A 16,602-nucleotide genomic window follows, 5' to 3' on the forward strand; every position below is an offset into this window, starting at 1 on the left:
CTGATATCCTTTATCAAAATGAATTTGTGCATGTTTTAGAATATGCATTTTGCGTGCCCTTTGAGGTGCACCTCTTGGGGTGTTTGATCAAACTCAAGGTTACTTTTGTAACCATCGTCACATTGTGGATGTCATGGATCCTTAGGCATACGTTACAACATTTATATTTACTTGTTTATTATATGAATTTTCCTTTCAACGGAGTCTGTGGGAGTCCTATTAACACAATACTCGAGTCCAATTAACATGAGTATGAGTGTGGATGCTTTTGCTATAAACCCAAGCCATACTCAAGTTTATGGAGCTTGGGTACTGCTACCATAGTACTCGAGTCCAATAAACTTGAGTACGAGTCTGGTTGCTTTCAGTTGTTGTACCCAAGCCATACTCGAGTTTGTGGAACTTGGATACTGTATATGTAAGATTACACAATACTCGAGTCCACCACAACTCGAGTTTAAGAAGCTCAAGTACTAGCCAGCATTTTTTAATTCCCAAAATCCAACTCAACCAGTGCCACGGTGGAATGCTCACTAGGAACTTGAGTTTCTCAAACTCGAGTACTAGAAAAGTAGAACATTGCTATTTAGTTCCAAAACAGTGCTAGATTGCCACAAATTTTGCCAAAATGTGAATGGTTGCAGTGTACTTAGAATGGCATTTAAAAAAAAAAAACCAATTTTTTTTTTTTTTGGTTAAATAAAAAAATCATTTGTGTACTTTAGTCCTATGACATTTTTAATGAGCCATGTGACTTACTTAAATAATACATATAGATGGTTTGCATAAAAATTCATGCAATCAAGGTTGCATAAAAACCTTGCTCTAAAATATAAGCCTACTGAACTGTGAACTTGGCGTGACACTACATTTACTAACTTAAAATAAATTGATTTACAATATTTTAACAAAGCTATGAGACACTTGACCAAGACCAAATATGCAGAGAGAGAGAGGAGGGGATTTCCATATACAACTTAGATTACAAAATAACTTTCTTTCATATTCTCGCAGGTTGCAACTCCATGCCTCTGATAATCTCATGCTTTCCTCCCAGGTTTTATCACCATATCCATTCTGCAATTTCACGGATGTGCAAACATATGGTCCTTTTACCTTACAGGTTCACCGGAGGACTTCCCTGAGTTTGCAGTCAGGGTATCAAATTAGCAGTTCTTTCAAGCACGATAAAAGAATAAATAGATCACCACTTAGATATTCCCACAAAAAAGATCAAGATCAACAAATGGACTTTTGGTTTTTAACACTTTTACTACCCAAGCAAACTTTGAGACCTGACCAACTAATGCCATTGAGCCAAATGCAGCTGGTAAATACACAAAATCATAGGAAAAAACTGCCCCTACCAGGCAAATTATGAGGAATTGAAAATAACAATGCAGATTACCATAGGAATTGGGAAACAGTTACTTCACCTTAAATAACATGTCATAAGCAATGTGTTCCCAGGGCAATGAAATGGACATTAAGCAGCATTTCAGAGGCACCATTTCATCATCAGAACTTGTGCTGGAGGAAGCAGCAGCTGCATAGGCATGTTTTGCAGCCACAGATGCAACAGATGCTGCTTTCCGAAAAATTGAGCCAATCCCAAATCCTCTTTTCGACATGACTGGTGAAAAAGGTCCTGAATCCTCTTGGCTCTGATCTGATATAGCACTTCTAGGTTCAGTATTTGACACAATCTCTGCATATATCATCTACTTCATTGTATCAATTAGTTGATAAGCACACAACACCTCTGTCACAACACAATCTGGAGACCAGAAATTAGATGTGTTCTACATAGAAACAGGTTTGGTTTGGGAAGGCTAGGGTATGCCATCCAGAACCTAGCAACGAATCCCAAAACGTACCCCATTTGATGAAATCCAAAACCCAACCCATTGTCCCCCATTAGTTTTAAAATATGAATTCTAGCAACTAACCACTGAGATCTGCAAATCAACATTCCACGTTGAAAACTACAAAGCAAATAAATCTCAATTCCATCAGTCTCACCACCCCCCCCCCCCCCCCCCCCCCGGGGCAGCAGGCGGAATCCCAACCCAAAAACAAAACAAAACCCCACCAGAGGAAGAAAGAAACCCTCTCCAAAAATCAACGGATCCCAATTCACTTTCCAAAAGTATTTAAGACATTTGTGACTTCCATTCCATTCACTTCCATTCTTGTGATACCTACTTGGAAAGGGTTAAGGCTCACAGTTGGATAGGCTTTGTTGAAGTTTTTATGGTTATTTGATAGAGGAAGTAAGTGAGATTTTAGGGATTTGATAGATATTAGGAAGGGTTTGACTTGGGATTGTAAGGAAGAAGGAAAAAAAAGGGATATTCATAGTGTTATGGGACGTTATGAACAGTGCCCGTGAATAGGGACACAAGAAAGATAAGGATAGAGAGAAGAGAAAAGGTAAAAAGAACACACGAACATGCAAAGGTCAACATGTAAGATAAGACTTATTAATAAAATAATACCCAAGGCACATACCCAACAATTATAGAATTACTAAAATACCCTACACTCTAGAATAACCAATTAAACATTTTATATATATATATGTGTGTGTTTGTGTGTGTGTGTATAAATCCTAATTAACTACCATTGACACTTATTCTTGGGCTTTGCCTTAATCCTAGGCTTCTAAAGAAGATATAGTTTCTCTACCCATGCTATAATTAAGGCATCACTGCTTGCAGTTTGCATCATCTGATCTTAGAGGGAGAGATGTCACAAAGCATGCAAGATGAGGAGAGGGGAGTCTGAGAAACAGTGAGTTATCAATAAGAGGAAGGAGTGGGCATTTGCCAGCTGGGCAGTGCCAAAATGAGAAGTTGATATTTGAGGCATACTGCTAGTATCCTAGGGTATCAACTGAAACCAATCCCATTGTTCAACATCTTTAATTATTGCCAAACCTAATGTACTCAGGCAGAGTGAGGTAGTATAACATGGTAAAGTCAAAAAGTTGCCATCACAAGTTTTTGTAAGAAGCAAATTATTCATGGTACATTTAAAAGTAAACGGCACAGGTTTATTCACTTTTGAAGAATAAAAGGGTTCTCATTTGTCAAAACACATTTGGGTTCTAAGAAAACATTTCATCCAGAACATCAACAAAAAAGAAAGAGAGAGAGAAATGAAATAGTGTGTTAAAACATCATTAGCTGAAAAGAGTCTCTTACCTACAACACCAGAAACAGCAACTTCAACTTCCCCACGTCCACCAGGACCTTTCATGTACAGTCTGTCTGTTTTGCCAGGGGAATGACCAAGCGATAAAAGGCTCCCAAATCGTGATTTTCCAGCTGTATACAAGAGGAGAAGAGAAAAAAAAGTAAACAATAAAACTTATTTGGAACATTGTGGACCTTTTAAAGATACTCAGAAGAACAGAGTTGACTGAGTTGCCAAAGTTTTAGCTTGAACAGAGGTCCAGCCACAAAAGTCAGAAAAAATTTTGAACTGCTGTAGTTCACAAAGAATTTGCCTTATGTACCATACATAGTTTGCAAAGATGTGAGGGAGAATTTTAACGGATAAAGCAGAACTGAAGTAGAAATAAAGCTACTGAAAAAAAAGTTGTACGTCTGAAAGTAGGGTTGTTCAGAAACTGACCAAAACCAACAAAACCAGCTGGTAACAAGCCAAACCAGCCAATTCTGCTGTTTCCAATGGCTTGTGATTCAACTGTCACAACCAGATTTTTTTTTTTAACCAACAGTGGTAGTTTGGCTGTCAGCTGCCCTTTTGAATTCAAACAAACACAAATCTCTTTTTAAACAGACAGTGGCAGGCATCTCCCAGATCTACCCTAAACCCACTTTCCCTATGGACCTATTTCATCTCCTCTCTCACTCCCACTGATCTGACTCTACCAGATCTGACCTCACCAATTCCCTCTTCCTGTCTTCAACAAGAAACACAATGTGAAGACTCTAAGCTGATGCTACGCTGTTTTGCATTGTTTCCACTCCCTCTTCTGGTCATCCCTCAAGTCGGCAATGTCGTCGTTCACACTATGTGGCCCAAACCAACCAAGCCACACTGCACCAAGAACAATAAAACCGATCCCAGAGTGGCAGGCTGGCCTCTTCCAAGAGCAGCTAAGTTGTAGTTTTTGAGAAACTGACCCTTGCAGTGCAGTGCAAAATGGTCCTGTTACTAACATAGGACAAGCCAGAACTTTTCAGCAATAAAATTAAAAGACGGGAAAATAAAGGATAGGAACCTAGGAATCAGCATCTAGGCTTGCTTGAGGTCAACACCAAGCAAGAAAAAAAAAACCACTAGTTATCAGCACCTAGGATTGGCTGAAGTTGGCAACAGACCAAAAACCAAAAGCAACTTTCATTCATCAAAATCATCTCCCTTTGATAGGAGTACATCATTTGCTTATATAGGAATACGAAATCCTAATTCTAATTGGTTAGGAAACCCTACTTATTGAATAACAAAAACACCCTAGAGTTTAAATAAAAATACTAGTTAACCTAAGTAAATACTAGGGCCTAAAATAAAAATTCAATTGATGTCCAAATAGAAATAAAACTCAGGTTAAAATAAATAGTCTCTTTTGCTTCCTGCATCAGTTACACTAAATGAACTGTACTGTCTACACCCTTACATGAGAGGTCTTTAAAATAAGACGGTACATTTATAAAGCACGCCAGAATTGAATAAGCTAAAGTCCCAATAATAACAGCCTTCTCCAGACTACTTTATGGTTATTGAGATAGATCTTCAATCTTAAAAGAATATATTCAACATTGAATTAAAGAAAAGAAAGTTCACAACTTGAGAGTTAGATTCAAATGTAACAGCAGAACTTAAGTCAATACCAACTTAGAAACAGTATTTCACGTATCAATATTCCTGCATGTGCAACATGTAGAAACGATAAAAATATACACTCAATCTGTTCCAAACAAAGGTCATAAAAACCACTCACTGCTTTAGAAAATGAAAGTAAACATATATTAAATCCAAATGAAAAAGTGAGAAATTAATTTGATTCAAGTAATTTATACCAAAGAGAGAGAGAGTCTATAGGAAGACGTACCATCATATGCATCTCGAACCATTTGATAGCTGACAAATCCTGAGAAAAGAGTAAGCTGCAATCACAGCTGCCAGCGAGTCAAGATGTATAAAAATGGATCCAAGCACCTATTTTGTGTGTATATGTGTGCACCAATGTGAATGTGTGTGGAGCATCCATACAGTTAATATACCTACATTACAACAATTCAATGCATCTTTTTCTTTTTTTTTTCTTTGTTTTTCTTTTTCTGATAGGTACTTGAGTCGTCTCTACTAATAAGGCAACCCAATTAAAACAGTGCCTTCCCTTTTTTTTTTTCCAAAAGCAAGGAGAGGCAAAAGCAAAATAACCAGAGACAAAAGTAGCACTGACTGCTTTCTGATGCCTCATCATTGACATTTCTGTAAAGGTAGAATGTTTGATTCTATGAAGCTAATTTGCTAATCAACTTAATGGGAATCTTTACAGTGCCCTCTCATAATTATTCATGATATTCCAAACAGCTCATACCTGTAGTTGGTATTCTAGGCTTGGTTGAGTTTTTACTATAATATTCTAAATCCTCTTAAGCCTGGCAAGATGTTAATCACAAGTCACATGCTCCCTTGAGTTTTTTGCTACTATTATTTTGCTATGTATAAAGGAAAGTTTACAGCAAGAGTTACCATGCTCAATCATAAGACCATATTAGTCCTCAAAAGGCATCATGCAGGTATCTCAGTCAGCTCTGGTAAAAGTAATGGCAGCTATAAGATTAATTATTATATTACTTCTGCATTTATTATTCTTTCTTTTTTTTCTTCTTTTTCTGAAATTCACAAAGCCCAGTGCCTGTGTTTTCTCGCTGAGCAACAAATATTTACCCTGCAGGTTATGTGTAAGTACATCAATATTACCAATCGATTTTTTTTCTGGTTACTAACAGAAGTACACTAGAGTGATGCTAAAAATACATAGCAATCAAATAATAAACTAAAATACACTTTTGGCCCTTAAAGTTTTGGGTTGTTTTCATTTTGGCCATTTACATTTCAAAACTTTTATTTTAACCCTTCATGATTGATTCTGTTTTCATATTGGCCCTACAATCCATTTCCGCTAGTAATTTGACCATCCTTAATGTGTTTATTCTACCTACAACAATGAAATTCACACACTCCACAGCATTTTAGAACTAATATTTAATGAAAAAGTTAATATAAAGGGCATTTAATGGTCAGATTACTAATAGAAATGGGTGGCAAGGCAAGTATGGAAACAGTATCAAACATGAAGAGCAAGAAAATTTTGAAAAATGTAGATGGCCAAAATAAAAACAATCTCAAAATTTATGGGCCAAAAGTCTACTTTAGTCAAAATAATAATTATGAAAAGCATTGGCTCACAAAATCAAGACTGTGGCAGGGCAATAGGCTCATAGCAGTCATTCTCATGTGTGATGAGAATTGACACAAACCTTAGTATTTTTTGTCTTTCCAGAATTAGTATCAACTCTCAAAGAGGAAGTATCACTGGAACTGGAATCTTGAGACTCCTTTTCACTACTAGATGCTGCCCCACAATGTGCATCTTCACTAGGAAATGCCGCCCCGCCATGTGCATTAAGAAGTACACAATAGCAATGGTCTATTTCCGTCAATACCTAGATAGACAGTGAAATTAAATCATATGATAAAATATTAACTTGAAAGTAGATCATATCAAAGAAAAGTGATAATCATGCAAAAATCTGAGAATGTTAAATATTTTACAGTCTTCCTGTTCCTTGATAAAGGGACGTGAAGAAGATAGTAGAAGATCAAGTGTGTAAAATTCATTGAAGAATGCCATTATTCTAGCCTGACTTAAAAGTTGATAAGGCAAAAGTGAAGCCACTATCTTTATTATGCAAAGCGGGAGTATGTTTATTTGTTCTATGAAACTAAGCATTTCAACCTGTCTTCCATTCAACCAATATAATAGCGTAATAATAGCAAAGTAGCTAGGCAAAGCAGTGTTGAGTAACACATTTGGTAATAATATCCTAATAATTATTATCCTTTGGCAAAGCCAGCAATAAGCTCAGCTGCTTAATTAAATAATTATTTAAGCAAAATAACATGTCTAGTGAAGTTAATAAAATTAGATGCAAAAAATATATAGGATAAAACAAACTTATTACCACTGCATCAAAGGTAGAATCAAAGTCATCAACTGCAAAACAGATATCTGGATAGGCAGGTGTTGTCTCCACTTCCTAGACACATGTTAGCAACAGAGTCAGATGGAAATTGAGAACACAACTGAGGAAGATATCCATTTTTTTTTTTTTTTTTTGATAAGTAGAGGAAGATATCAATTTGCTGAATATATATAAACTTGCCTTTTTGGAATCCAAATGAAAATTGACACGACTTGGGGATGCATAAACCGTTTTAACAACCTGCAGAGATGTCCCAGGCCATGCTACATGATTAGATTACTATTTTAATATATATCTACATATAATATCTAAGAGCATGCAAGAGATAGTAGTTAAGCTACCATGATCTCAAGAATCCATATTTAATTTGAAAAAATAATCTTGGCATGGTAGCTTTTGGGTTTTTCATGAGAGAGATCTTAAATTCCTAGATCATGGAAGCCAGACCCAATTTGTACCTTTACTAAAGGCCCCAGCCAACCCTGGGCTGATCATGTGAAGATATATGCACATTGCACATCTTAACCAAAACACGACACACGCCTTCCAAAAAGGAACTGGATTGGCCAACTCAGGAAAATTCATGAAAAAACAGATGTAAAAATGAGCATGAACATCAACTTCATACAGACATTTCAGTGCATAATCATCTTAATTTTATCCACTTCAAGTTTAGATGACAACAACATAAATTCATTATTTATCTTCTCAGCAGCAAATTGAAGTAGATGGTACTTCTCTTGACGAGAGAATCAACTTCAGTGGTTAAGAAGAATTCTCACTATTGAAAACAGACTGAACAGGGTGGCCACATATAAAAGAAGATAATAAGAATAGGATACAAAATATATCCTATTAACAACTAACTAAAGTGATATCTATTACACTAATTAAGGCTATGGATACCTTATATATAGGTGACAATGGTTTGTCTTGCCCAGATTGATGATTCCGAAGGTCCTCATGACTGGAAAAAAACATGTTTCAGATTCTACCATAATGAAGCTATCATGCTGGACAGAAGGAAATAAGAATCCTTAGTAGCAAGGTCCTAAAACACACATCTATAAACAAGTTGCCATTTCTTTCTTGCTAATATGTGTTATTCCTGGTACATTTCTTTCTAATATATCAGGATTTTTTTTTTCAGGGTGTCAGGTGCTCTGAAAGGAATGGACAAATAAATTTTGGTACGAAAACAACTAACATATAGAACTTGAAATCCATATGGCAGGAAGCTGCAACTTTATTCTATGAGTGAAAACTATGATAAATACAACTTAAAATCTCTCAATAACAAATGTGCATGTGGTTTTGACGAGCAATACAAACTCATTAAAATAGGAATAATCCTAGAAAATTAGAAATGACACCCCCAAGAAGACAGATAGTAGCTGTCATATATGGCCAAATCTTATATCAATTGTACGTATGGAAACAACATAAAATTCCTTGTACAAATTGAATAACGAAATGTGCATCATATAGAGTAGTTACAACAAGAACTCTCTTCCAAACCAAACCCAACCACTTCCCTTGAGATGAAAAATTCACAGGGACTACAAACTCTATTTGCAAGTACTCTGAAACTGTTTTATAATGCCTAATTAACAATTTAATATGACATGGTCACTTTTCTCAATCAGGGTAAAATTCCAAAAGCAGAATGAGAAATTATGATCATAATTGAGTGCTAAGAGCCCAAACATGCATATGACCTTACAGAAAACTATGCAGGCAAACATCAGCAACTTGAAAGCAAAAGGGACGAAAACATCACGTAAAACAAAAGAAAAAGAAAGATTACCTGCAAATAGCCACTGTCACAGTGAATGTAGTGTGAGCAATCAAGTTCAAGTAAAATGATCGCCTCCAATCCACTTCAACAGAAATCTCACCGACTAACGTATCCAACTGGTTTTGACAAAAGTAAAGAACGTTATTTTACGTGACCAGTAAACAACAAGATAAATGTATCGCTGTTTTCCTACACAATTCATATGATGAAAATGAATCCATTCTCCATATCTCATAGATTGATCACTTTTGTCCTTAACTCTTTTTCCATTTCCTACATGATGCATAAGTTCAAATATAGGCACATCTCATAAACCGTGCACTAACAACATTGAAAAGATGTATACGAAGTTGTTAACACCACATTTTCTATTTTCTCGATATTATACATGCCAAACTCCAACTTCAAATATTTCCCTAAATGCTACGAACCCGCCCAATTTCACACCCTGTTGAGTTGTCAAACATATGACGGGAGCAATCACAACTTATTATGCACATACACTTTTTGTTTCAAACAATATGCAATTGCTATTAGCAAGATAATGCAATGAACTAGATCATCAATACGCACAAAGGATTTCAGTTTGAAATTTTAAAGTTTTTTTTTATACCTTAGGTGCCCACCTGCGAACAAAGTAAGGAGCAATAGCTTCCAAATTGTCATTGAATCCATATCCTTGGGACCCCTATTATACCAACAACAACAAAAATTTGATAAAAACAAAACGATATTGTAAATTTTTTTTATAGCCAATGAATTCAAAATTTAATAAATTTGGTTACCAATTTCCTGATGAAAAATAAAAGATCGTCGTCTTGGCGACCCCTAGACTCTTTGCCGCGAACAAAATACAAATCCAAGATATCGTGCCAAAACAGCTGATCCAATTCGACGTCGTCTGGAGCACCGTCTTGTTGTTGTTGGTCCATTAATAGTTCTGTTTGCCCTAACGAGTTTGAGTGTTTCTTCACCATGTTCAACAATTCGTACCTATGTTTCAAATTATTACCAAAAACAAATAAACATAACATTTTTCCAAATTGCTACTATAACATAATAGTTGAAAATGAATTGCATTAAAATTTATTAGTAGTACCTGGACGGGGTTTCTCCTTCGTGTCCGAGCATTTTCGTTTTTTTGTTTGAGTGATTTTTGTGATAGTGAGTGGGATTTTGTTATTAATAAGTGTAATGAATGAGGTATAAAGTTTGGGAGATTGTGAAATTGGTTGTTTATCATGTGCGAGTAATGAGATGTTATGATGATTTAAGTGATAGCTGTAAAAATTTGTCTTAAGCTATGGGGAAAAACAAAAACTGTTTGTGCGAGAGAGCGCAGAGTCAGAGAGAGAGAGAGAGGAAGAGTAGACAGCGTTTACGACTTGCAGTTGGCTTCCTGAGGAAATTATTCCATGTGTCGTGACTCATAAGTAGACATTTGGAACTTGCTTTTCTGGGAGGCAGTGTATCGTCGGTCTATTCAAGGGTGTTTTCGTAATTAAATTAAAGGAATAACAAAAATTTTGGTTAGAGGTTATATCAACAATGTCGTTGTAGTATAGTGGTGAGTATTCCCGCCTGTCACGCGGGTGACCCGGGTTCGATCCCCGGCAACGGCGTCTTTTTTTTTTTTTTTTTTAAACACTGTTATTCTCCAAGCAAAACCACTGGGTCATCTGGCCCAATTCACGGCCCACACTGATCCATTCTCTTTTGACAAGTCTGGTAAACTGTTACTAAGTACTAACTAAAGCCAGCTGGGCTGGGGCACTAAATCCAAACACTTATTTCAATATGGTTTCCCGGAACGACCCAAAAATATAACAAGTTGCCATTTGATGATTTGATCTTCATGCAGTTAATAGTTATTTTTTAGTGTTTTTTTTTTTTTTTCTTCTCATTTTTCGGTGATACCTCTTTGTCAGTGTTATTAATCATTTCAAGGACAGTTATAGATATGGTAATAATAGGATTTTTTTTTTCCTTTTTTTTTGGGTACAGGTACTTGTATTTCACTTCCACATACGGTTTCACATATACCAACAAGCTTTTTTGGCATTACAACTTTCGCACCTAGTAATTGGATTTTATATCCACAAATCAATGCCATGACCATGAGGCCAAAAAAATAATTTTATATTTCAGGAAAGAACCTTTTCCGGTGTATTTATTTATCTTGAAGTTTGGTATAAAAAAATTATCTTGAAGAGACTGGTTTTTGATAAGGATAATATTAAACAAAAAGAAGGAAGGATAGCCCAAAACCATCTCTAAGTTTTTGGAGAGTTGAGACCCCAAATAGGGAGGGAGGAAATGTTTATGAGCCCATACCACATACAATGAGCTTTAAGGTTGTGAACCAAAAAAATTGTCCCTTGATACAAAACAAAAATCCTAATAAACAAGGGAATTCAAAGATGTTAAAATAGTAGGCATGAAAAAGGGAAAAAATTATGAGAGTGGGAATAAAGCTATCAAAAAGCTTCTATCACATTTTGAGAATCCTCCTCAAATTTGACAAACGAGAGGATATGGAAGCTCGACATCATGAGGGCCAATAGGGCGACATGTGCTACACCAAGGCTAGGATCTTAAGACGAAAACAAGGATGATTGTGCAAAAGTAACCTCACCATTTGAATATGAGGTTAGATACATGCAGAGCATTCACATTAAATGTGCTAAAATCTCATTACATCAAAGGTGTCAAATTTATAATTTTTTAACACTTAGTCATGGCATCTCTAGCAATTTATTGTAGCTAGATGGTAAACACACAAAAAATAAATAAATAAACATTATTTAAATGAGAGAGAGAGAGAGAGAGAGAGAGAGAGAGAGAGTTGAGTGGTTAAAGAATATTTAAATAAATTGGTAAAATAATAGAGTATTTGATGTTAAGTGTATTGTAAAGTGAGTTGTTAAAATAAATAAAAATAACTTTTTGCCTTTTTAAGATGCTAAAAGCTAAATATTTTAGTATATTTAATGTGAATGCTAAGAGACAAGCGTTGATTCATCTAAAATGAGGATTTTGTTATATATATTTTAGCATATTTGATGTGAATGCTAAGTAAAAAGTGTTGATTCATCTAAAATGAGGATTTTGTTATATATATATATATATATATATTAATAGCCAAAATTTAGAAAAAAAATCCAATTAGTTTTTAATTGCATTCTTAATTTTGCATTACGTGTCTCATTTAATTTTTAATTTTGTGCTAACTGGATTATTGATTGTAAAAATCGAAGAGTCTAAATCTAATTAAATTTTAAATTGGATTTCAATTAGAATCCAATTTTTCGCCACGTGTACATTTATGTTTTTAATTTTTATGGCAAATGAATTATTAGATGCAAAAATCGAAGAGTTTAAAACCAATTAAATTCTAAATCATGTATATATATAATTAATTTAGAAATGTATGGTTTAAAAAAGTGTAAACTAATACTACGTATAATTTGAATCTATTCTTATTAAAAGTAATATCAACGATGAACAAATATAAAATTGATGTTGTATCAATCTTGTACAGTTCAAAAACCGAGAACCCTAACTAATGGTTTAGGCTTTTGCTCATAACAATTAATTTGTAAGAGATTGGTACTTTGACTATCAATTGAGTTAAAACAATAATTCAACGTAGTAAAAAGGAAGAGATAAAAGCACAAGTCCAAATTATGAACTATGAGATCAATTCTTGATTGTATTACTTTCCTTGAAAAATACAAGGAGTGTTTATTCTAGGGTGGGAATACAAGACTCACTATATTCTACTCCCTCCATCCCAATTTGTTTGTCATGTTTAAAAAGTCAAACTTTTTAAGGAAACATCATTTTTTGTCTTATCTATCTTATAAAAATGTATAAGTTCACAAAATTACCCTTAAATAAATTTATCAGTTTTTTTTTTTTTTTAAGAGTTATTCTTAACGAGGCAACTAAAAATGTGCCCCAATTAGATTGATTTTTTAAATATTTGTTAGTTTTCTTTTCAAATAGTTTTGAAAATAAAGTAGGGGTATAATAGGAATATTAATAAATTAATGACTCTTATATTTAGAAACATGACAATATTTTGAGACATCCCAAAATGGAATAGATGACAAACAAACTGGGATGGAGAAAGTATATTATAAGGTTTCTTTCTCGATCAAACCCCTATATATGGGGAATCTTTCCCTATTTATAGCTCTAATTCTTCAATCCTTACCGTCTACTTGTAGGTGGATGCTCCTTCAGGCCATAGTTTTCAGAACCGAACCGGACCAGGAGGTCGGACCGTGAAAACCAGGATGAAAACTGGTTTTTTAAGCATAAAGAATCAGATTTTTTGTTAATTCAGTGAACCGCTAAAACCGGGGTTGGACCGCACGAACCGATGAGAACCGTGCGGTCCAACCCCTTAGCAATTTTTTTTTTTTTTTTTTAAAACCAACTTAACACAATTTTATTCTACTTAATTAAATTATCCATCTCTTACAAGGAATAAAAAAATTATAATTAAAATCCTTCAAAAATATTCAACTTTACTTCAAAAATTAATCATAAATTTTAATGTTTTCATGGTTATTATTTTATTTTATTAACTTTCTTATTTAATTATTAAATATATGCTTGAAAATCATTAAATTTCCCTCACATATATAGATATATTGTCAATTTTGCTAGTTTTATAAATTTAATATCTATATTTAGGCTTTAATTAATTATTAAATTAATTATGACATTATCACGGTTCGACCCAGGTTCGACCTCAAAAATCTTGAACCTTTCCCTTTTACGGTTCAATGAACGGTCCGGGTCTGAAAACCTTACTTCAAGCAAGATACTTGTCCCATCTCTCTTCTCCCCTCCTTTTGAGGCTGTGTTGAACAGGTAACAGGTTGTCTAGGCACTGTTCAAGCATTATTCAACCATTAATGTGGCATTTTAATTAGTGTAGAGCATTTAATGTGAAAGGGATGGTGGCTTCATCAGGAAACTTCCTCTAACTTTTGTTCTGATGGGCCACTACTACTTTCCTTGGCCAAAACCCTTGGTATTGCTTTTCATTTCTATGTCCTCCTCGATTCGCTATTTCCTCGGACTAATTTACCCTTCAGCCAAATCCTTTCCTCAAACTATTTAAGTCCAAATACTCCATATTAATGTTCAATTGGGTCTTCTTAGTTTTCTATTTAGGCCCAATACTCCTTAGCTCACCCTAGCCCACACAAATCTCTGCCTACCACTAGCAAGTTGAGGTTTTTTTTTTTTTTTTTTTTTTTTGTGTGGTGCATGTAGATGTAGTATCACTCTTTAAACATACCACATATATAGTGAGTTGATCAAAAAGTTATGGACACACTATTGTCGGTAAATAAAAATAAATAAAAAAATTATCAGTTATGTAGGTTCAGAATTTACATTTGTTTATGCAAAAATTCATATCTATTTTAATTTAAGGACTTTTTTTTTTTCTATTTTATATACTCATTTTTCAAAATGCCCTGTAGTTATATCATTATTTATTTTACACTATATTTTATTAAAATATCAAATTTTTTAATTGTTTATATTTCTTTACAATAACCTTTATCAACTCCCTTTTTTCATTGTCCAAATACGTAAATAAATAATAAGGGTTACAGAAGACAAAAGCTATGATGAATTTTACGCGATTTTACATAACAATTGGAGATTTTGGAGGTGCTTTTTTTTTTTTAGAATCAAGATGAAGAAACTTTATTAAATCAACCAAAGTCGGTTACAAGAACATGGTGAAGTTGTGGTGGAACATCCTCCATCCATACTGTAAGAGCATCAATATGTCTAGCGTACTGAGCTAAATTATGAGCTAGAGAGTTATCCAATCTACAGGTGTGCGAAAAGGAAATACAAGAAAAAACTTCAAGACTCTGTTTAATCGAGGAAATCAAATGGCCAAAGGAAGTAAAGGACTCCTCCTCACTTCATAAGGTTGAAATAATCAACTTTGAATCTCCCTTGACAATAACAGAGGGTAGATGGAGTTCAAGAGCGAAAAAGATGGCTCTAACCGCTACCAATGCTTCCACTTCGTCTGAGGAAGATGGTAACTTGGTTTTCTCGGACATGGAGGCCATCACCCTTCCCTGGTGGTCACAAACAACAACTCCCAGCCCCACTTCATCTGTCTCACGGAATACGGCACCAACGAAGTTGATCTTTAAGCTCGTTGACGGTGGAGGGATCCATCTAACCTGTTGTTTTGGCAAGGCACTTGACTGCATTCTTGGGACCGGTAGGGCCTGGGTAAATGTCTAAAGGGTCTGTAAGGCTAAAAGGGCCACTTGAGAGAGTGGGAAAGGCTTGGTGCTGGTCCAAAGTGTGTTACAACGGGACCAAATAGTCCACACCAGAGTAGCAAAGAGATTCGGGTTTATCTTCTCCTCCAAAACGTGGCTCACCAGCTCAAAGAAACTCGAAAATTTCTTTGTTCTTCGAAACAGCCACAGTGAGTCAGCCTCCCACAAAGCCAAAAATTCATGACAGTCCCACAGTGCATGATGAACATCTTCAGTGGCCACGTGACAATGATCGCAAATATCCTCGGAAAGTACCTTACGGGTAACCAGGTTCTTCTTTACAGGAATCGTTTCTCTACTTGCTCTCCACAAGAAGTTTTTAATCTTATTCGGCACCGAAAGGCTCCATAACTTTTTCCATATACTTCTACCATCATCTTAAAGAGAGACAGCCAACGAAGGTGATGATTTTTCTTTAGCTAGGAAGTTATATCCGAATTTAACCGAATAGACGCCATTTGCTGTATAAGGCCAAACAAGCTTATCCTCAACATAGTTGGAGCTAAGTGGAATCTTGAGAATAAAGTCTACTTCCAACAAGGGGAAAAAAGCCTTTAAGAATATCTAAATCCCATGTTCTAGATTGCTAGTCAATAAGTGTGTCCACAATAGCTTCTTGCATGCCTTCAAGAACGGGTGACAAAATTCTTGGATGATTTAGTGAAGGAAGCTAAACCATAGGGTATCCCAGATTTTAACTGAATCACCCCACCCTACTCTCCAACGTATACCTTGTTTGAGGACCTCCCTGCCTTGGAATTGTGAGAGACCTGATAACGCCTTAAAATGTATATTGCTATATATTTATATGGGCGTTATCTCCTTATTATTATGCTTAATTTGTACAATTAAGCCATGATTTGCATTAGTCTCTATTATTTATCTTTACATAATTTCTTGAATAAGATGCTATTCATTGTGTGTAATTTTCTACTTTCAGGAAATCATGTGAGAAAGATGAGTTTACAAGAATTTGTGAGAGAATGGAGGCCAAACTAGAATTAAAGTGGAGCTAAAGGACCATGCTTAAATGTCTAAGGAGGTGCAGCTGGAGTACTTAGATCGTCTACCATGATTGGAAGCTTCAAATAAGGAAAGAAATCAAAGAAGCAGAATCTAAAAAGGAAAAATCTGATTTGAGCACTGATCAATATTTTGGGTGTATCTCTCTCCTCAAAAATCCAATTGACACAAGGCCAGATAGGTTGGAACCATGACTTAA

At 35.1% G+C, this 16,602-nt stretch overlaps 1 protein-coding gene and 1 non-coding gene across 4 annotated transcripts; one reads left to right on the top strand and one right to left on the bottom strand.

Annotated features, from left to right (window-relative positions):
- Positions 1 to 842: 842 nt before the first annotated feature.
- LOC126710590 (uncharacterized) lies at positions 843 to 10,455 on the bottom strand. Of its 3 annotated transcripts, none has more exons than XM_050411126.1 (12): positions 10,145 to 10,454; positions 9,831 to 10,038; positions 9,659 to 9,733; positions 9,055 to 9,161; positions 8,154 to 8,214; positions 7,428 to 7,487; positions 7,227 to 7,301; positions 6,522 to 6,707; positions 5,084 to 5,138; positions 3,207 to 3,329; positions 1,437 to 1,708; positions 843 to 1,141 (listed from the first exon to the last, which is right to left on the bottom strand). In XM_050411126.1, exons 1-12 carry the CDS (start codon positions 10,174 to 10,176, stop codon positions 1,118 to 1,120), a joined length of 1,278 nt encoding a protein of 425 aa, XP_050267083.1. In that variant the 5' UTR covers positions 10,177 to 10,454; the 3' UTR covers positions 843 to 1,117. The 3 variants fall into 3 exon arrangements, with proteins under 3 accessions (XP_050267083.1, XP_050267084.1, XP_050267085.1); XM_050411127.1 differs by having other exon boundaries at positions 1,437 to 1,669; positions 10,145 to 10,452; XM_050411128.1 differs by lacking the exon at positions 843 to 1,141 and having other exon boundaries at positions 1,536 to 1,721; positions 10,145 to 10,455.
- Positions 10,456 to 10,595: 140 nt separating this feature from the next.
- Positions 10,596 to 10,667, top strand: TRNAD-GUC (transfer RNA aspartic acid (anticodon GUC)). The gene has a single exon. It is a non-coding gene; the product is annotated as a tRNA-Asp (tRNA).
- Positions 10,668 to 16,602: the final 5,935 nt, after the last annotated feature.

The sequence above is a fragment of the Quercus robur genome, chromosome 12, assembly GCF_932294415.1.
Source record: "Quercus robur chromosome 12, dhQueRobu3.1, whole genome shotgun sequence".
NCBI classification, from domain to species: Eukaryota; Viridiplantae; Streptophyta; class Magnoliopsida; order Fagales; family Fagaceae; genus Quercus; species Quercus robur.

Bases quoted from the DNA above. Each gene is read 5' to 3' on its own strand.
- LOC126710590 (XM_050411126.1), bottom strand. From the start codon at position 10,176: ATGCTCGGACACGAAGGAGAAACCCCGTCCAG. The intron at 9,162-9,658 runs GTATAAAAAAAA...TGTCAAAACCAG, and splicing joins TTCGCAGGTGGGCACCTAAG to TTGGATACGTTAGTCGGTGA. The intron at 7,302-7,427 runs GCAAGTTTATAT...ACATGTGTCTAG, and splicing joins TTCATTTGGATTCCAAAAAG to GAAGTGGAGACAACACCTGC.